The sequence below is a fragment of the Panthera pardus genome, unplaced genomic scaffold (assembly GCF_024362965.1).
Source record: "Panthera pardus isolate Hobbes unplaced genomic scaffold, ASM2436296v1 HiC_scaffold_12, whole genome shotgun sequence".
NCBI classification, from domain to species: domain Eukaryota; kingdom Metazoa; phylum Chordata; class Mammalia; order Carnivora; family Felidae; genus Panthera; species Panthera pardus.
The window spans coordinates 86,248,928-86,270,063 of record NW_026526677.1 but is presented as its reverse complement, the minus strand read 5'-3'; the positions used below and the strand labels follow the sequence as shown (position 1 = coordinate 86,270,063).

General features: G+C 44.3%; 1 protein-coding gene and 1 long non-coding RNA gene across 7 annotated transcripts in view; one reads left to right on the top strand and one right to left on the bottom strand.

Annotated features, from left to right (window-relative positions):
- Positions 1–20,736, top strand: part of NTM (neurotrimin) — a 939,421-nt gene extending 918,685 nt beyond the window's left edge. For 3 of the 6 annotated variants that reach the window (XM_019421437.2, XM_053900251.1, XM_019421438.2), the window contains 5 exons: positions 486–606; positions 5,064–5,215; positions 8,522–8,557; positions 13,870–13,902; positions 18,912–20,736. In XM_019421437.2, coding sequence (XP_019276982.1) covers positions 486–606; positions 5,064–5,215; positions 8,522–8,557; positions 13,870–13,902; positions 18,912–19,012 — 443 coding nt within the window. In that variant the 3' untranslated portion in view covers positions 19,013–20,736. The remainder of the gene's footprint in view (positions 1–485; positions 607–5,063; positions 5,216–8,521; positions 8,558–13,869; positions 13,903–18,911) is intronic. The other 3 variants (XM_019421440.2, XM_019421439.2, XM_019421441.2) reach the window with 3 other exon arrangements.
- On the bottom strand, positions 4,579–8,758 carry LOC109250395 (uncharacterized). The gene is made up of 3 exons (XR_002073019.2): positions 8,640–8,758; positions 6,522–6,663; positions 4,579–4,870 (listed from the first exon to the last, which is right to left on the bottom strand). It is a non-coding gene; the product is annotated as an uncharacterized LOC109250395 (long non-coding RNA).
- Positions 20,737–21,136: the final 400 nt, after the last annotated feature.

Here is a 21,136-nt window from a genome sequence, read left to right as displayed (position 1 = left end):
TGGCTTGATTCAGGGACCCATTTTAGAATACCTGGAAGAATGACTGATCTGTCTACCCTTCAGGCAATTCTCCATGAATATTATTTCTTGAAACTGAGCTTTTGATGGGAATTGAATAGTTCGAGGTTATATACTCTGGCAAGAACCCGGTGTGCAGAAATTCTATAAAGCTGATTAAAGGAGTGTAGGGTTGATGGGCTCCCATTCTCCTATGAAAGTTAAAAAGTTTAAACAGGAAATATGCCTGAATACCTGGGCTTTCCACCTCTGCACAGAGGGAAACAGAAGCAATACATGCTCGGAAGACACGTTTTTCCTTAGCAAGGTGTTGAGTGGTTTCACTCTCGGGCTCAATTTGTGTATCAATTTGTCAGCTCAAGCAAGCAGAGGTAGAACAGGGAGGAAAAAACAAAGCCAGTGAATGAGGCGGCCTGCCTCATTTTAGGATGCATTGTAAAATGCTCCGGGACATCTTCTCTCTGCAGATCCACCATACATTTCAGAAGCTAAGGGGACAGGCGTCCCCGTGGGACAGAAGGGGACTCTGCAGTGTGAGGCCTCAGCAGTTCCCTCAGCAGAATTCCAGTGGTACAAGGATGACAAAAGGTAAAGACCCCTTCCGTCTCTTACCTGCCCCCAAGGGGAAGAAAGTTTTTCCAGGTTCCTGACTCCATATTGTTACAAATGAATTTCTGAAAAATCTTCTTCTAGTTCCAGCTAGCTATCAAGGAGAAGGGAGCATATATTCTGAATATTAATGATTTTCAGATAGGTTTTTAACATTTCCATACAGAATTAGCACTCACTAATCAACGGGCCTGAAAGAAAACATTTTTTTAGGAAAGCAAAATCTCAAAGAAAGGCCACCAGAAGCCTTGTAAGGCCTGTGTTCTTGTCTTTTCTTTTCTTTTCTTTTCTTTTCTTTTCTTTTCTTTTCTTTTCTCTTTCCTTTCCTTTTCTTTCTTTTCTTTTCTTTTCTTTTCTTTTCTTTTCTCTTTCCTTTCCTTTCCTTTTCTTTCTTTTCTTTTCTTTTCTTTTCTTCTTTTCTTTCTTTTTTTTAATAGGGCAAGAAAATAACGCATTCTGCCTGAACCTATTTTTAACACATTCTCAGGTTTGCATTAAGAAGCCTGGAATATTCACGGGGCTCTGGGAGTGGCCAAGAAGTTAGCAGGTCTCCAGTTCACTTCCAGACACCATCGGTGGTGGTGTAGAGAGGAGTCTATGACCCGATTTGCCCTCCCTTTGTGCCCAAGTTGTTCCTTCAAGGTAAAAGAAAAGAAAGGGGACTATTCCCTTCCCTCCCATTGTTGCAGCCCTCATCAGGATTTTTGTTGTGATTCACTGAAGATTGTCATTGTGAGGAGTTACCAAATGGCAAGTTAGCACAGGGTTCAGCAGCTCAGAACAGCCAGGCAACATGACAATTACTGTTATCAAAGAGCTATTTTAAGGTGGATGAACAACAAATAAATGTGCAAGAGCTGTCCATGTTCAAAACACTAATAAAAAATGGGGACAGGATGATGCAAAAGAAGTCTGAGGTGTGTATGGGGTGGAGAAGGAAGGCTTTACAGAGACTGAGAAGCTAGTAAGAAAAACAGCAAAGATGGTAATTGTGAGAACACTGAGCAGTTCCAGGCCAGGAGTGACCCAGCTGTTGTCGTACTATTTAGAACACCTTCAGTGTTTCAGTGTTTCTTTCTCTATGAGGTCTTTATAGATGAAAAGAAAAAAGGCGGAAAGAAAAAAAAAACACATGAAGAAATAGCTGGCTTCTCCCTTCTTCTAAGAATCCGGAATCAGGCATAAGGGAGTAGCATTTCCCAATAAATAGCTTTATTGCAAGTCCTGCTTCATTTGTCACTCCCTTTTCCTATAATAATCTTAGTATCAGGAAAAATAAAACAAAAACAAAAACAAAAACCAACAGTAAAATACATGGAGCTGAACACGCAGTTCCTCAACCTTCAGTTGTCCAGATCTTCCCACAAACTAATCAGAAGCATCTTTTTTAGATACTTTATGAAAGAAAAATTTAAAAAAAAAATGTAGGGGAGGGTCACCTGGGTTGGCTCAATCGGTTAAGAATCCAAGATTTCGGTTCAGGTCATGATCTCATGGTTTGTGGGTTCAAGCCCTGCATTGGGCTCTGTGCTGACAGCTTGGAGCCTGGAGCCTATTTCAGATTCTGTGTCTCCCTCTCTCTCTCTGCTCCTTTCCCACTTGTGTTCTCTCAAAACTAAATAAATAAACATTAAAAAGAAACATAGGGGAAGGTAGGATCTTATAATATGTGGAGGAAATTAGAGCAGACCATAGGCAAAAATGGCCAAAAAAGGAAAGTCTGCTTTACACACTTTGTCACCAGAGGTGCTGCTGTCTATGCGTTATTAACCCAGGAGGAGAAAGCCCAATTATGTCACTGGGGTGGGGGGGGGGCTTCAGAAAACCCTGGCTCAGGCAGCCTTGATTCCTCCTCTGTCCAAGCTCTTCTCATGGGGCTCCTTTTTCCCCTTTAATTGATTCTTGTCAGTTTTCTATGTGCTCTGCATTTGTGTATTTCCAGTGTTCTCCTACTGAGTGGAGTTGTCTGCCTTCCTGACACCCAGCTCAGCCTGAACATCTCTGGCTCTGAGATCCTTGTCCATGCCAGTCCTTCCTGTGCCCCTGAGGCTGGCAGGCAACCTCCTCTAGTCGGATATCCCTGGGGAAAGAACAGCTCTACCCTGGCTCCTATTCCAGTGAGATGAGTGGACTTCTGAGGCAAATCAAAGGAGTCAATATGATGGGGACAGGCGGCTTTCTCAAAATTTGGGTAGAAGTTTCTTTGTCCACACACTAGCACTACTGAATGGCATGCCACTGCATGTATCATCAATGAAAAGGAGAGGAAATAGGATGCTGTGTGTAATAAGAGCCACCCATCCATGGGGGCAGGAGCCAATGAAAAGCCTCAGGTTCATTAAAAAAGAAAACGAAACAAAACAAAACAAAACACAAAGCCTGGGAGCAGTTTGGGATGGGGGAAAAGTGTGACCACACAGAGAAAAGGCAAGTCTGTCGCCCTAGAAGCTGCAAAGTGCTGCAAAGAACGGCTCACCACCCCACCCTGCTTTTAACTAAAGACATTTCAGATCTGTCAAGTAGTAACCTGCTTCAGGTAAGTGTCTCTCCCCACTGCAGAGCTGAAATCTAATTCACAGCTTGGTTCTGATGTGAAGGCTTCCTCCCCAGCCCAGGAATAGTGTCAAAATGGCAAATGGGATCAATACACTTGACGGGCTCTCTGAAAACCTCCTGGTGGGTGGCTGTAGAGCCTTCTTTGGACAGCACCTCCTAGAGGATCAATATCTACATAACAAGCTGGAAATATAACAGTGGTGTCTGGCAGCACAGCCGGATGACTCATTCCGTTCCTACAGTGCTCACATTTTAATGAAGTCCATGGACTCAGGCCAGTTCACTGCCCCTAGCTTATGAGAGAGAAAGGCTCTCAGAGGAAAATCTACATAATGAAAAGCAAGCAAGTTCCTTCATGCAACCTTCTGACTTCCCTGGAGACAGATGTTGCATGAGAACTGAAGCCAGAACCTGGCTTTCTCTTCTGATCATGGTAGGGATGGTGGAGAGAATCGTCCTGTGGTCCTACAGAGACAACCCCCTCAGATGATGACAAAGCAGCTGTCCTCTATGCCAAAAACATGCTGGGACCCAGGGATAGGCAGGAGTTCTCGATGTCTAACTCCACAGAAATATAGTATATTGAATAACATTTTATAGTTTATGGAGCACTTTCTCATCATTGTCTTGCTGGGCTTCCCTTTCTATTCTGCCTTGAATATTATCTTTCTCAGTGTGATGACTCTGAAACCAGCCTTTTGCCCCAATTCCTGTCCCCTGTGCCTGTTCCATTATGTATATACCCTGACATTTCTTCCTACACATCCTGCCCCAACCAGGCCTAAAACCATGTTTGCTGAGATCCTCCATTCAGGATTTTTTCCCCACTAGCATTTTATCTTTCCCATAGCATAGACTCAGCTTCTGGGCAAGGAAGACCATTTTATTTCAGGGAATATAAAGGTTGGCTTAAAGCCCATTCTCTGAAATGGGATGTTCCAAAGTTCTAAAAAGGAAGAGAGTTAGTCTCATAATTTCTATGTAGACATGCATTGGTAGTAGGAATTTTTGTCAACAGTGTCCTGAGATGGAGGATGTGTCCCCACTGACCCCTGAGCAGTATTCCCCTATCCTCACCATCTGTCCAGTAGTGGTATCCATGGTTCTACTAGGTATATCTGTTTTCCCCCATTAACTCTCTGTGGCCTTTCTTTAGTAGCCCCTACCACCAGTGGGAACCCTTGTGGCATATGGGGCTGCCATCATGGATTGCTCAGGGAAACTGCCCAGTCTATAGGGTCATATTCTTAGGAATCCATAATCCTTCCCAGACTGAGTTGCTATAATACTCTGGGAAGACCGGTCTCTCAAGCCCTTCAGAGTACCCTGCTTAAAAATGATCCCTGATTCTTATAACCAAAAATACGATATTATCTATAAAATGCCTCAAGCTATTAAGAGAACATTTATTACCCAGGTGCTTGAAAACATGTTCTTTCAAACTCCTTAGGTTCTTCTCTTTGAAGACTGAGATTTTTTTTTAATTTTTTTTTTATTTTTATGGTTGCCATCATCATCTTCTTCATTAACACCATCATCAACATCAATTAGGTTCACACTTGGAGCACCTACTGAGTGAATAATACTGTCTGAATGTCTCACCGCTGGCACATTAGAGTTGTTGAAGGCACCTGCCTTCAGAGAACTTGGTGACTATCTGTGTAGTGCCAAGAGAGTCTCCAGACACCTGTGTAAAAATAGAGAAATACAATTGTATGCATCATTGTGTGTTAACTTGTATAGCTGAGTGGGGGAAAAATAGTCCTCCTAACATCAGAAAATGGACAATAAAAAGATCATTAATTCCAGAGTCTTTCTCCTATGAGAAAAATATAACCATCTCCTTTTTTCTTCTTTTTTGTCTCTCTTGTTTGTCTCAGACTGGTTGAAGGAAAGAAGGGAGTCAAAGTGGAAAACAGACCTTTTCTCTCAAAACTCATCTTCTTCAATGTGTCTGAACATGACTATGGGAACTACACCTGTGTGGCCTCCAATAAGTTGGGCCATACCAATGCCAGCATCACACTATTTGGTAAGACTGAGCCCTGAGTTGGGCAGTAGGAGCAGGAAAGGGTCGCATGGCACAGGAGGAATTGGAAGGAACGGCCGGGGTAGGGCGGCAAGTGGAAGAGAATCAGGAACAGCTGGGCAGGGTTGAATGGAAAAGAGAGAGGAGGGGGAGTTGGAGACAGAGAGAGAGAAAGAGAGAGAAATGACTGCATGGACGAAAATGGGTCCTAGTAGCAGAGGAAAATGAGAAAGAATGTTCACATTTTATTCTGAAATGGAAAAACCCTGAAGTGGGAAGAAATGATGTTGGGATGCTGAAGCGACATTTAATTTTCTTCTCTTTAAGGTCTCCTCAGCTAACTGAGGTATCAGGGTTCCAACTGGGTGTGATAGCAAAGCGCTCAGAGAGGAACATTTGCTATTTTCATACTTTGTTCCCTAGAGCAGTGTAAAACATTACCATTGCTGAGCCTTTTCCGGGTTGTTGGGACATAGGAGAAACTGGATTCTGTATATAAAAGATGGGTATTGAGGAGGGCACCTGTTGGGATGAGCACTGGGTGTTGTATGGAAACCAATTTGACAATAAATTTCATATTTAAAAAATAAAAATAAAAGTGGAATCATAGGGCTTGGGATCCTGAATGATATTAGCTTCAGAGGGAGAATTAATAGAAAATGGGGGATTTCCCTAGCTCTTCATTTATGTCAAAGGGTATTGTCTGACTGGATTGAGATATATTTGTCCAACCAAGCCAGCATCCTAACAGAAGCCACATACTCATTCATGCAATAATTCATTAAACAACTATTTATTTGGGGGGAGTAATATATGCACAGAAAATTTCTATGCCTTCATTACGTCTCTGGCAACTATACTTGTGCCAGAATCAAATGAAGAAAGCAAACAAACTCCCTTGTAGACCTGTGATGTCTCAAGCAACTACATACAAGTGAGCCTGGCTGTCTAGGTGTGTGTCATCAGGCAGGACTCCAAGCATCCGGTGATGGCTTTCATCACTTAGTAGATGCAGATTCGTACTACAGGCCATATGGTTAATATCTGGTTGCTTTTTGGGGAAGATCCCTTCATATCCCCACAAGTCAGGTAGCTTGGAATTTTTCAAATCCATTCCCTTATTCCCCCATGGTAGCAGGCACTCTTGAATATGATGGGGAGGGAAAGGGAGTAAGTTAGCAGATAATTGGCAAGAACATAAATTCCTTTTATTCTGAGAACTCCCAGATAATCCCATAGCTTCAAGTACCTCACTTCACCCCCCAGCCTCTACCACACCCCCTCCACAGCCCAGTGTATCCGGCCTTACCCGAATAACCCTCTTGTGCTGCTCCATTGTCCCATCTAGGCTTCCAAATCACATTTAGCCCACCTTCTGTCCAGCACTTAAAACAAGGCCCAGCTTGATCCAAAGGGCGATGGGGAGGGGAAGACTGCCCTTGATCCCAGACCTGGTAGGTCAGAATGGACAGAGATGGGATTAGAGTGATTGATCTGTCTGACATCTCTCACACAGGGATAGTCATAATTGCCCCTCACATTTGTCAGGCCTCTCTGGCTTTCTGGCAGGTGTCTGTCTGCATGAACAAAAGGGCCAGGATTATAAAGGAATGGACCCCTCCTTCCCTAGCCTTGCAAATCTGAGGCTCTCCCAGCTGTGCCTCCCACCCCTCCCCAGGCCTGCCCCCCACCCACAGTGCCCCTCATTCCTATGAACAGTATTCCTCCTCCTCTGACCTCCTCGCTCTTCTGATTTGGATGCATGGCATGGTTTTGCAATTGGCTTTATCACTACTGTCTAATTCCCTGGCCTCTTCCCCTTAAGCCATCTGAAGATGAGAACAGGGAGAAGGCACAAGCTTTAAGAGTGAAATAACTGGAGTCTGTGGCAAGGAACTCAGTGAAGCATGTGCCATAAATCTGCTCTTCTCAGCCGACCCCTGCGTGGCAATTAGAACCTCTGCTTCCCCAGCATCATTCTGTCTGCATCTGCCCTGTGTCATTGGGACATTCCTCCAATTTCCAGCTCTGTGGAGTCCAGGATTCTCTAAAAAATAAAAGAAAAAGTGAAATTATGTGTTCATATAAGTTTAGAAAGACTGGGTCAACCGAGATGAATGGGGTGTATGCAGGGATGTTCTTTAATGCAGAGACCTCAGAGCTTTTCTTTACGTGCTAAATCTCTAAGAGGGAGAAAAAGCATGGAACATTTGCCAAATTTAATCTAACAGTAAGCACTTTTTAAGCCTCAATTGAGAGACCATTTGTGAGGAGGAGCCCATCACAGAAATGCTCCATGGCTAACATAGTTCCACGAAACTAGTAACTATATACTATATACTATATACTTGCACAAGTGTGCAAGGTGGAGTAAAATGGCATTAGTGTGCAAGATGGGTGTTTTCATCCCATCAGCTCTCTCTGAGGCTAGTCCAGACATTGCAGCCCCCAAACTCCTGATGGATACCCATCATCAATAAGTCCTTTTGACAAATACAGACATAGCAGAGTTTTCTGTGTCATCTCCCATTATCAGCAGACTCTCAGCCCAGAGCCATCAAGCAGACTAGGGTGAGGGGAAAGTAGCATTTGTGTTATGCGAATATATGAACTTTGTGATGCAGTCCATTCTTCTATAGCATCACAGAAAGCCAGCTACATTATCACAATTTTGCCACCAACTTTTGCACAACCTGCACGTTGTGTATCATGCGACCTGAATGTTGAGAAGTGAGGAATCCTATGCTAGGAGGTCCCATTGTGGCCATATCTTCGATGGTAGTTAAGCAAAATGGAGCAGGGTGGTCCTTCTTATCATGAACCATAAGATCATGCTCCTGATCCCCAAGACTGCAAGGATAGCAGGGGCCCCCATAAGCTGAATCACCATGGTTCTTGGGGCCACCTTGTTCCTGCTATGGTGCCATGGGACCAGAAATTCCTGAACTTGGTCTCCCGAAGTGAGACAATGGGGGTAAGATGTGGGACAGAAATCTCATCTGGAAAGGGACTTTGGTCCTTTGCTACCATATCAGTTCCCCAGCTCAGCACAGCTCTGTAAATGTATGAGCAGCCAACTCCGTCACTTTCCAACCGTGGCATCCAAGGATGGAAGCATAAGGCACCTTAGTGCTTCTCATGCTGCATCTTGTCCACCTTTGGTTTTTGTGTCTTCCTTTATTTATCCATCCCTCAGAAACATGTGTGAATAGCAGTATACAAACTATATATGACAAATATATAGCTACTGTATATAATATATGTGTTTGTTTTCATTTTTCTCTCCTGTACGTCCCTCACCCGATTTAGAACTAAATGAGCCTACAAGCTCAACTTTGTTGCAAGGTCAGTATTCCCCTTGCTTTACGGTTTTTCGCCCTTCCCCCCTTCTTCCAGTATCCCTCTTCTCCTCCCCCACCCACATTACCTGTCTGTGGAGTTGCTTAGAGGGTGCCAGGGGAAGCTAAGGAGGTCACTGGAGCTGAGAGAGCTGCCAGGGAAGCTGTCCTTTCTCTGCTCACACCTTGCCCACACTTCCCCAGAAGGGCCTGGAGGGGGAAAAGAAAATAAACACCATTAACATCTGAAAGCCCAGAGATCTGTGTGCAGGCCAAAGATAGACAGCATGAGTCTGAACCAGTAGGAAAACAGTCCAGCCCACTGAGCAGTTTTCATAGCAACCTGCATAGCTTCAATGGCCCATGAGCAATAGAAGCAAACGCCATATGCATGAAGGTTTAGGTGTTCCCTAAAGTACATCAGCTGGTTCAAAGCGAGGTTCTCCAAGAAAGGAAGATGGGCAGGGTACAGCGGGCATGATAATTAATAAGTAGTGACTGGGAGTGGAATACCACTGGGATCGAGTTCAGAGCCTGACATTTAGTAGTTCTGTGCTCTTGAGCATGCCACTAAACATTATTGAGACTCCATTTCCTCTTCTATAAAATAAAATTGATCTGTCTTATCTACCTTACAGTTGTTCCAACTTTCACCTGAAAACACATATTAAAAAGGCTTTGAAAACTGCCAGGTGCATTTTGAATCATTCAAGCCCAATCCCCAGATGCAGACTGAAAGACAAGAGTTTCCTTCAGTGTAACGTCATAGGGGTTAATTAACTCGTTCAAGCTCTTCTCTCCAGCCCCGTATATCCTATTCCACCTCAAGCCCTTCCCCTATAAAAGTCCTTCATCTCTTGCTTCTGTTTGCACAGCCACAGTTTTTTCTCAAAGGCCCACCAATATAAGTTACTCACCAGAGTCCCTTAACATAGCAGAGGTGGTTCTCTAAGACTGAGACTGAGCATTTGGGCAGGAGTGAGACTACCCAAGTGGTGCAGTGGAATCTATGTGGCACATGCTACTGTTTTCCTCCTGAGGACGGTGCTGATCATAGGGTAGCCTAGCAGGAAAGCAGCTTGAGGCTTTACCCACCTTCCACCCCAGTCCCTGATCTTTCTCCCACACCCATCCCCTGCATCCCTTCCCATCTGCAAGATGTCCCATCTTACAGTAGACTTGCAAGGTGGGAAGGAGATGAAAGGAGATAAATTACAGGGGAAGCTGTTTGACAGATGAGGAAAAATACTTTGTCAACAAAAAGAATCAGGGCTGCGTTCTTCACCTTAGTGATATAGAGTGCCATGGTGAGGCACTGCCAACAAGAAAATGAAACAAAGAATTAGAAAGTAAAAGTGAAGTCAGTGGAAGAATTCAGGTTCAATTTATGATTCAACTTATGTTTATTAAACCCTGGCATGAGGAGATCCACAGATCTCAAATTAAGAGCATTAGGAGATGAGAATAATGAGAAAAGGAGGAGGCATGAGGGACTGGAGTGAGGACAGATAGTGCTACAGGATGTGCTTTTAGAAGTGATTCTGATCACTTAGCTTTTTATTTTCAGAGGGAATAGGAACTTTTAAAACAGGTAGCGGTTGCTAAGGAGTTAGTATTTACCTGTAGGTATACTCAACTGACAGAAGGGGCATTGTCCCACACCAGAGCCAATGATAATGAAACAGACCAGAAACAAACAAATCACTTCTGACTGTCACTGCACTGGAGCAGGAGAAGGACACTTTATAACCAGGCTCCACCTGCTGAGACAAAGCTGTCCTGCCTCACCCCTCTCTGCTGCAACAATGAATTTGGGTAAAAGGATCTGTATGCCAGCTCTGTACTCAGATTCTCAGGCTGCTCTCAATGCCACATCCTTCTTGTTGAGTACACGGCAATGGGTCATTGCCAGAAGTTGTAGATTGTAGACATCTGGAATGTTCCAAGATTTGGATTAGTGTGGTCTTCAGTATAGCTATTGGATTCTTTTGTACAACTAAAAATATCTTAGAGAAAACAAATCTTGTGTCTGGGGCATTTCTCCCCTTCATCTGTGTTCTTTTTATTTTCCCCTCCTTCTTTGCTAGTCTCCTATAGAATAGAGAGCTACCTATTTTCTCAGGGGATACCCCCAAGTTATGCTCATCTTATGCCAGAAATACCAAGCAAGATTTATACAAATGCATGGATTTCCACTGACAGGGTACAGTTGGCTTTAAGAGAAGTTCTAAGCTATTTTGTTACTCGATATCTGGATGGACTAGAGAGACTCTGATAAGAGAATTTCATTCCTCCTCAGGATTTTCTGCCACCCTTGAAGTATTTCTCTGCTCCCCTTTTGCAAACACAACAGATTGCATGTCACTTTCTCGTATTAATATTTGGTGGCACAGTACTCCTGCCATGATAAATAAGGATTCAGGGATGCACCACCATCCCTCACTGAGTCCCTCCCTGGCAAGTGTGCCGGGGCCCACACTGCAAACTCAGCGTCTTGGTAGCTGTTCATTTCCCATCCACTATTCTTTGTTTTTATCTCCTAGGCATGAAGTCAGATTTGATGGTATCAGTGGGCTGGGAAATGTTGGCTGATTAATGTCTGTGAACCTCACAGTGACCATCAAACCAATTTATTAAAGAATGGGGGAGTTAGTAAACTCTGTATATCAGAAGAGGAAAAAAAAAGTGCAGTAGGAAAGATGACCACTTCTTCCCTGCAGAGGATTAAAGATAGTGAATTAGGCCCAGTCATCTAGCAGTGAGCATTTCTATGGCACATAGAATGTCTAACTACTGAAGGTATAAAAAACATTTTCTCAACCTCTTTCTAGAAGGTGAATATATTCATCCTGGCATGCAACCAGCTCTTCTCTGCACACTAGAATCAGAAGCCCAGTGTTTACATAGGTACTTAGATTTAGCTAACATTGTTTCTGGTGGCAAAAGAGATCACATTATGGATTGACTACAGATACTGACTTGCAGGCTTAAGGGGAGTGGTTCTTTCTTTCTTTCTTTCTTTCTTTCTTTCTTTCTTTCTTTCTGTCTTTCTTCTTTCTTTTTATTTTCTCTTATACTTTCTTTATTTTGAATATTTTATCCAGTTCTACCTGGCTTCTCATTAATATATCAACAAAATTCACCAATTTCAGTCAAGTTCTTGCCAAGGAAATACATGCTTGGATTTTCAGGGATTGTTTGTTTTCTTGATAGCCAACAATGAACTCAAAAACATGAGGTTATTGGTGGCTAGTGCTCCATGGGTGGCTTGGAGGCTCAAGCAAGGCTCATACTTCTTCAAACTGACACAACAGTGATAGCATGTAGACCATGATCTAGAAAGCATGTTAACCTTTCTGCATCTCTTCTTGGAGTGGGATGAAGTATAGCATCAGAGTAATATCAGGGTAATACAGACAATATCATGGCAACATTACCCCCCTCAATGTGGTGAGATGTAAGGTGGACAGAAGGACATTCCAGTTAATTAGACAATTTGAAATGGTCACTGAAGAGTATTGTTCTCATTCAAATAGTGTGTGTTGGAGTTCAGGAGAAAGAATAGCTGGATGGTAACAATTAAGCTAAAGTTGTTTACAGATGTTTTTGACTTACATAAAATCACAACAGGTATCTAGAGCCCTGTGGAAACTTATACTTTTAGATCACTTCTCTTTTGATGTTCTGGCAAGCCAAACTACCAAGTAGAACCCTTCCCTGTGTCCTTCCTACAGCAGTGTTTAAACCAGCACCCCATAAGTCAGTGGCTGCCCTCCCTCAAATGTACCGTACATCTGCACTGCTTGTGGTTTGGGGATGAAGGCCTATGACTACTTTTTCCCTCCATGAGTTTCTCTTCATCCTCCATCCTGCCAGTCACCCTTCTTCTTGGTACAGAGAAACTCTAGTCAGTGGTACCTGAGTGAGACATTTTGGGAAAATAACCCCACATTGGCTTTGGGGTGGGTCTCTAGGCCCCAACAATCACTCCAAGAGACTGTCCTTGCTAAATGCACAGACAATGAGGCTTTTCTTTACCATCTTGATGTGACATCAGATCTTCTGTGAATCATACCTTTGTTCTCTGATCGTGGATCATCCCTTACTTTTTTTTAGAGTGCCTTCCCAAGGTTGCCAAGGTCCACTTAGTTCAAGAGGGATATCATATCTCGGGCACCCTAAAGAATAAGATAGCTTGAATGCATACATATCTATTCATCTGGTTTTGGTTAAATATTTTAGTTGAGTTTAGGTTGAGTTATATCCAGGTTGCCTTTCCTTCTATATGCAAGGACCTTTGCACAGAGAGCGGTATCACCTTGATGCAAAGAATTTAATTCATTTTTTTATTTTCAGATTTATTGATGTATAGCTGACAAATAAAATTATGAAATATTTAAAGTGTAAATCACTGATCTACATACACATTGTGAAAGGATTTTCCATCCTCTTTGCATCCAGGCTGAACTATTGCAGACACCTAGTTAAAGAGGCAAGTAAAATGTTAGAGATTGGACCACTTTCTGATGACTCAGGACATCTGCTATTAGCAGGAAAGTCTCTATGGATTGTTCTGAAGGCCTGCAGCTGGTGAAATGTGGGTCTTTTGTGGTTTAATCATCAAAGAAGAGCTGGCATCCCAGTAAATTTCCACAGGCAGGTCTTACTTAGCAAGTGTAAGTGTAGCAGCATAGGTGTGGGTCTTATTGCCTGAGATTGTCCCTCTGGACCAGCTTGCTATACAGTCTGACTCATCAAGGGAAGTCAGGTATCACAGGTATGAGCTCCTCTGGCACAGTTTTTGTAAAATGTGCAGATAAGTGCCAAAGTTTTACATCTCAATGTAGCATGGGCACCTACATTCAGATTTTTATAATATAATCCATTTGTATCAACCAATTTTATACTTGAGGCCTACAGACTTTAACTAACTAGGGGATAGTCCAGTGGCCAAAGAAAGAAAATTGTTGTACAAAGAAGTATTATTGGCCTGGAGCCTCAGGCTCCAGCGTGTACCAAGCTTCCTGCTATGATCAGATGGGTGTGTTGGTTCTCTTTGGATTAATGAGCCAATCTGACCCTCAGTCATATCCTTCCCCATCCCCCCACTCAACCTTATGGCAACTGACTTCCCAACAAAAAAGAGAGGTGCACATACAAGAGCTGGACTGTGGTCAAGACAGCAAGAGGCAAGTGCAGAACGGTTGGGGAAGGCCCTGGGCCGGGAGAACCAGCTCCTTCCCAGAACCATCAGAGGACAAAGCAAGTGACTCTGGCTGCTTTCTACCTTAACAGTGGCTTGTTTTTAATTTCTTTTAGAAGTGAAAACTACAGCTCTGACCCCTTGGAAAGGTTGGTATATTTATTTCCAGGCACCTGCTTGCTGCCTGGGTGGGGATGGGTATCCAAAACTCTTCACTTTCTTCCAACATGCCTTCTCTTCTGAGCTAACCCCACAAGCAGCCCAGTGGGAGTCTTCCCTGACCTTGGGCCATGTCTGTGCCAATCTAGATTAACCTGTCTCCAAGGATATGCCATTCGCCCTGGGTAGCTTCCACTTGCAGACCTCTAACTGCTGTTTGCTGGCAGCACTAATGAGCACCTGCCAGGGCCCAGAATAGCTCCATGTCTTGGCTGCTCCAGACCAGACCAGCCTCTCCTCACAAGCAGATGCTCTAATGTGATGACCTTCTTAGACCTTGGCTTTGCATGCTATCCTTTACTTACCCTGTTCTCTCTTTCTTTCTTTCTAACTTGGAGCTGGAAGGGGAAGTGGGGGAGGGAGGGGAAACTGGAAGGAAGGGGGAGGTTCTTCGGTGAGTCACTTGGCCACAAATAAAACACATCTTATTTGAGGCTTTCCTTCCCACTAGATGTCTTTGATGGTTAAATTGATGTTCATCACAGTTCTCTGGGACCCTAACTGTCCTGGTGATTAGTCTCTTTAGGCTTTCACAGCTCTCTAGTGAAATAAAGGCAATAAAGGCATCTGAGGCAGAATGGAGGTGTGGCTGGATGATGAACAGAGGCCTCATCTGTGTGGCCCATGTCACCAGGCTAATGGACTGAGTTGCTGCTCTGGCACAGGCTCTGAGAGGGCCATGCTCCAGGATGCCATGATCCACACCTGCCTAGACAAAACACTCTCATCTCGTGGAATTCTTTCATGTGCTGACAAGTGTGGGAAATTATGTGTGGGTCCCACCTTACCCAGTACCGATGTGGGACAGGCCCTGTGGCCTCATTTTCTCTCCTTTCTTCATTCTTGGAAGATGTGTGAGTTACGCAAAGTGACAGCCCCAAGTTGGTGGAAAGAAAATTGTATTTGGAGACAGAAGTCAAGGGAGTTAAGCTCTCTGAGGTTAAGTGTCCACATATGAAAGCACAGAGAATAATCCTCATTTCATACCTGAGTGCTTTTAAGGGTCTGGGACACCTTTCCAACTGTAAGAATTCTTCCTGGAATCCTAATAGATATGGTTTTACTTCTATGTATACTTTCCCTCAACCATAGGAACTTTGAGAGACTTTTACTGGAAATAGTTAGAAAAAGAGGGAAAGGATGTTTGGAAGAGAGAAATTGAGATAGAAAAAAAGGTAGAGAATTTTTTGTTTTGTTTTGATTCAGTTGGTCTTTTGTTTTTTTGTCTCAGTAAAATTTTAAGAGAAAGGAAAACACAGAGACAGAGTAAATGTGAACACATCAGTATGCATCAAAATGTTCTGGTTTCTTCTTTCTTTTAAAAAACATTTGTTAAATACCTGCCATGGGCCCAGTTAGACACAGACCCTACCCTTCCTTGAGAAACTTTATAGCACAGCAGAGGAAATTCATGTTAGGCAAATAAAGAGAATTATAACACAGATAGTACGTATTTTAATAGTGGGATACATATGGTGCTGTGGAAGCAAAACAGGAGCAAGTCAAGGAAGTCTGCCTGGAGGAGGTAAATGGGGACCAGAACAGAATCTGGAACAATGAGTGGCAGTGATTTGGGTGGAGAGCACATCAGGCATAGAGGCAGAGGGTATGTGAGGATGGAAAGGAAAGAGAATGTGGTTCACACACACTTGCTTACGTGACCATGAGTATGTGTAGTGTCTGTGTGCTTGTGTTGCATGGAGTGGGGAGTCGTGGCAGGGAGTGAAGAGAAACAAAGGAACATGTGTCAGGAAAAGAGGCTGAGGAGGCAGATAGCAAGCAGACTCTGAAATGTAGGGAGTGTTATACCAAGCAGTTGGGAAGTTTCATGAAGGCTGTAAGAATCACATAGATTAGTGTCATGATGAGTGTGGAATCATAGAAACACTGCTCTGGAATTAGCATAAAGAATAAACTGAAGGGGTCAAGGCCACAGGTGGCAAGGCACAGTCTGTGAATTTCTATGGATTGGAGGATTGCAGCTGTCCTCTTTGGGAGGATGACTGGAATACCCTCGTCTCAATGCTTCTCCAGGGTCTACTCCTGTTTCTTCCTCCTTATGACCAGTTTTGTCCAGGTCAGATTTCCTGGATGTGCCCAAGAGAAGGATGGGGGGGGGGGGCTGGCGAGGGGAGAAAGTATGTGGAAAAGGAGGAGGCAGGCTGGATATGGCCCCACACAGTGAGTGACAGTCCCCTGTGGGCCTGGGACAGGAGAGAAGCAGAGAGACGCTGTGTGTTGGGCAGGGAAACAAATGCAGGCAAGAGGAGGAGGCTCTGGCACACTTGGTGGCCTTTTCCTTTCTTCTATGGTAAGAGTTTTTTGACACAACAGGTCAGGACCTCTCTCTGCTGGCTCTCTGTGGTGCTTCCCAGCAGGCAGCAGAGCCACAAAGGAACTCTGAGGGGTTTAGCAATGAAGCAGAGCACATGGTGCCCAGAGAGCACACCTGCAGAGGCATCAGCCATTGTGAGGTGTCTTGGGGATGGTTTGCCGGCTCACAGCCCCTCCCTGCAGCGCTGCAGAGGCCCTGGCTGCAAACACGGTTTTCTGACTTTTCTTACATGGTAAGGAAGCAGGCTCCTGCTGGGCTCTCTGCCTGGCTTGTGGCATTAATTCTTCACTTTCCTCCCTGGAGACTCCCACTAGCTGGGTGGCCCCAAAAGAAGAGAATGCAGGTGAGAATCCCAGAGACACTAAATTCAGATACCTGGCATTTATTCCCTTTTCCTTTACCACAGGGCATCTTCTGAGCCATGGCCAGGGCTGGGAGTATGGTGGGAATGTGCTGGGGTGAATGGGGGAGTGGGCTGCAAAGCTGTGTGTGTAAGTGTTGAGGAGAACAAAAGACATGCAAGAGAAAGAGAGTCATGCACCAACAGATGTGTGCCTGGCCAGGAGTGTGGTGTGCCAGGCACATAGAACACACTTAGAATCACCATGCATTGCACAGGGGGAAGATGGAATGCAGCCAAGAGGACTTCCCAGCTTAAACTCAGAACCCAGCTACACAAAGACCTACTGGCCTGCTGGCTTCAGAAACAACCTTTGTGGCTTGGAGTCAGCTTCAGTAACAGGCAAGGGTCTTAATGTGAAGAATCTTGGAGTGGCCCACAGCAGCAGGGCTTCTTCACTGGAGAGAGAGGCAACCTCATCCTAGAAGGCAGGGGGAGTGGCTTCTCTCCTGGGGTTCCAAAGAATGCTGTATAAATAACACAATGATTGAATATGAAGAAATGAGTCCTGGTGGTGGTTTACACAGAAACACAATAGTTACATTTTACGAGACAGAGCCAATTAGTGATCATTGGTAAATGATAAGCATTTTTGAAATTGAAGTGTAAGTGATAGCGTAATAGGAATGCTCCTTTGTCATCTGTATCCACCATGGGCTGCAAGAAGGAAGGCATTCCATGGCAGATGCCTTTAGTTTTGTGTTGCCCAGAAGTTCACTTCCCAGCCAGTGGAGAACAGAATACCTGTGTTTTGTGCTTCTTATCATGAGAACTTGCACTGCCTGTACTTGGGAATATTGGGGGCCAGACATCACAAATACATGAGATTGGAAGACCTGATACATTCAAATTCATGACCATCTATTTAACCACTGCCCCAGAATCAGAGTTTTGTCCCAAAGGTCTAAAACATAAAATTGTATGGGCAGTGGTCCCAGGCCAGGGCTTCAAGGATGTGATGGAATCATCCCATATGAAATCAAGAAAGCTTGATTTGATGCTGAACTGCATTAGCCAAAAGTATCTCTGATGCTTAGCACCCAAGTCAGGCAGGCAGGTTCTGGCTTTGTTTCTTGACCACAATGGGGAGGTGGCCTTAGGGGGGATACCGGCTTTAAATACTTCCATTAAATTCAATGCAACAAAGCATGCCAGAGCAGGTGTAGCCTGAGAAGGTTCTCTGCTGCAGTAGGTACCTAACTCATCTGGGCCTCCACCCTTGTGTGTACTGTTCATGAATCATGGCCCCATTTTTTATGGGCATTCTTGGCCAGAAAGCTGATGTTTCAAATGACAGGCAAACTGCTGGGAAATTTCATGCACCTCATAGTTTTCTTGCCTCCAACATTTGTCCCCATCTCCCAGAGTATCTGCATGCAGGCCAGGTGGAGCTGTGTCTCTCAGGGAAGTATGCCATCCATTTCCAACCCACAAACATGCACAGTGGCAAGCTCTGCATCCCAATTTCCACATAAGCCTTCTCTCACTTCCATGTTCACAGCAGAAGGCCACCTGTTTTTTTACTTGATCCCACTTCGACGTGCAGCAGGCTGATTTTGGCCTTTCAGGCACATGATACTTGAGTTAGGTCTGCTATTACCTTGTCCAGATAGGGAAGAGGCCAAGTGTTCCAGGCAGAAGCCCAGTGCCCAGCCCTGCAATAGAGTGATTGACAGAACAGGCACCAAACCCAATGTGGCAGCAGCAGGGAGACAGATTGCTGTGTCCAACAGGTCCTTCCTAGCACAACAGGTTGAACAGCTGGAGAGCTATGTAAATGGTTAAGGCACACGCTGATTGGTCAGTTGATGATGCAGATGATACAAAGGTTTCACTTCCTTGACTCCATGTAGAATATTAAATAATCTGCCACCTTCTTGAACTTGACCCTGAGCCTTGTCCTTAGCATATTACAACACGAGAGAGGATTAGTGGCCACCAGCACACTTTAACCTGATCCTCATGTTCTCTCTTTGCAAATGAAGGCTCCCTCTTACACAGCGTGCATCCATGGGATCCAAGCTGTAAATGGTTATTTCTAATGCAGCCACTCTCCCACCCCTACACACACATATGGCACTGGAACATCAACTGTCCCAGTTACAGGGATGCCTCATCAGAGGCAAGGCCTAATGACAGCACATAGGGTGACAGATGTTCCATCTTAGACCAGGCAGACCATGACGAGTCTGTTCTCTCCACAGGCCCAGGCGCAGTCAGTGAAGTGAACAACGGGACATCGAGGAGGGCAGGCTGCATCTGGCTGCTACCTCTTCTGGTCTTGCACCTACTCCTCAAGTTTTGATGTGAATGCCACTTCCCCCGCTGGGGAGAAGCTGCCGCCGCCACCACCAACCCAACAGCAACGGCAACTCCGACAGCAGCAAGAGCATCCCCGTTTCTTATGAGATCTAATCCAACAAAATTCAGAGAAACAGAGCCTAATGGGACACAAATTCGAGGGAGGGGAACAAAGAATACTTTTGGGAAAACACATTTCAAAGGGAAATTGAAAATCGCCTTGCAGGTCTTGCAGATCAGTACGCACAGCTGAGTTTTCTTCCTTTGCCCAAGGGGAAAGAATGCGCACCCTGCTCTGGACCCACCCGCAGCTGCATCATGACCTGTTTGTTACCAGGGTGGGCAGGGCTGAGCCACTCCGCCCACTGACGCACCCCAAGCAAGGAAAATTCTGGAGTCGGCTATTCCCAATTCCATAGAGACGAACGCAGAAGGAGTCGTGCGGACCCAGATGTGCCCCTGTGGCCCCGTTCATAGACTGTGCCACTGTTGTGTGTGTTACAAAATGCAAAATTAAAGAAAAAAAAAATAAAAAGGAGACTAAACAAGACAGCCTGACAGCTACAACAATCCCACAATCAACAGTCACACACAAAAAAAAATTGTTACACTTTTTTTGTTTGTTTGTTTTCATTTTGCTACATGGACATCATGGATAATAAGGGATTCTGGTTCATTATTAATTTTATTAATTATATTTTCTGATATGAGTCTAGAATTTAGTGCAAAAACAAGACAAGACTAAAAATATACACATATGAAAGGTGAAGAGAAGTATGTTTGTTAAACATTAAAAATAGTGTACTTCTAAACTAGGTTTACAACTGGTGGACCACCAGGCATTAACCACCTGGTGAGGATATGTCAAATCCACCAAAAAAAAACAAAAAACAAAAAACAAAAAACCCACATACGATTTAACCAACATCTCCACCAGCGCTACAGATTTCTCCTTATTCTGGCATTTAATGCAGAAAATACTATGCTTCTACATGCTGTTTAGAAATGGAAGGATGATCCACACTGTATCTTGAGTTTGTTGGCTATGCTTCTTTTGATGACATATATTATACAGTATATATATACATATATTTTTTTTGTTAGAGTTCTAGCCATTTTATTTCTCAGCAGGGTCCTTTCTCAGACATTACTGCATGCTGTATATGGCGTTAGCTGTGTGTTGATCTTCTAAAAGATGATAGAGTTTACTGGTAATTGTGTAATCAGCTCCTGCCTTTTTATTTCCTTGGTTATTTACACGTCAGAGACATTTATAAAAAGTGAAAAGAGAAAATGAAAACAAAAACAAAACAAAACACTAATACTAGGCGCAGCATCTTTTCCAGGTGTGGCTCTTGGAGGCCCGGGCCTTGATGGGAGGCCTGGCTTCTCTGTCCTGTCTTAGGGCGTAAACAGCAAACAACTGAACCAACCACACAGTCAGTAACCACTTGCTTTGGCCCATTGTGGGAAATCTCTGATGCCTTTGTTACTACTGGAGAATTGAATCTTCTTGGTTCATTTTATTTAATTTCCCACCTTTGTGTGCGTGTGTATGAAAGAGAAGAAAATGCAGTTTTTAGATAACTTTTTTTCCTCCCCTGAAGTCTGGGAACCAGAGAGGCCTCGGGGAGGGGTCCTGGATGTGATGAGGGAAAGTGGGATTGGGGACTAGGGGAGGGGGGGTTGTCTCTGACTTGACATTAAAAAGTGTTCCATGTCCCTCTTCACCTGGTGTGGTAACTCATTCTCAAGCGGGGTAGGGTGGGGGTGAGGGGCCAGAGAGCCCACCTGGCTCGGGAGTGAAGAAGATGGAGGGAAATGGACATCTGAATCAGACTAATGGTCTTTAGCTCCCTCCTTGGGTGGAATGGGTTCTTTCTGTAGAAGTGCTCTGATGACAGACGGGTTCTGGAAACCACCTTCATCCTCCTAACAGAAGTGAAGGAGGGCTGGGTCTCATGACCTCCAATGCCTTCAAGAAGGTTCTGGCCGAGGTTTGTGGCATCCTGCTCATGTCCAAACACCTCACCTCATAAGCTGGGCAAAATGTCAAGCCCAGTTCAGGGAAGGGTATTATGTGTGATTGTTTCTGTAAGACAGCGTAGCACAGCTATCACAAAAAGAA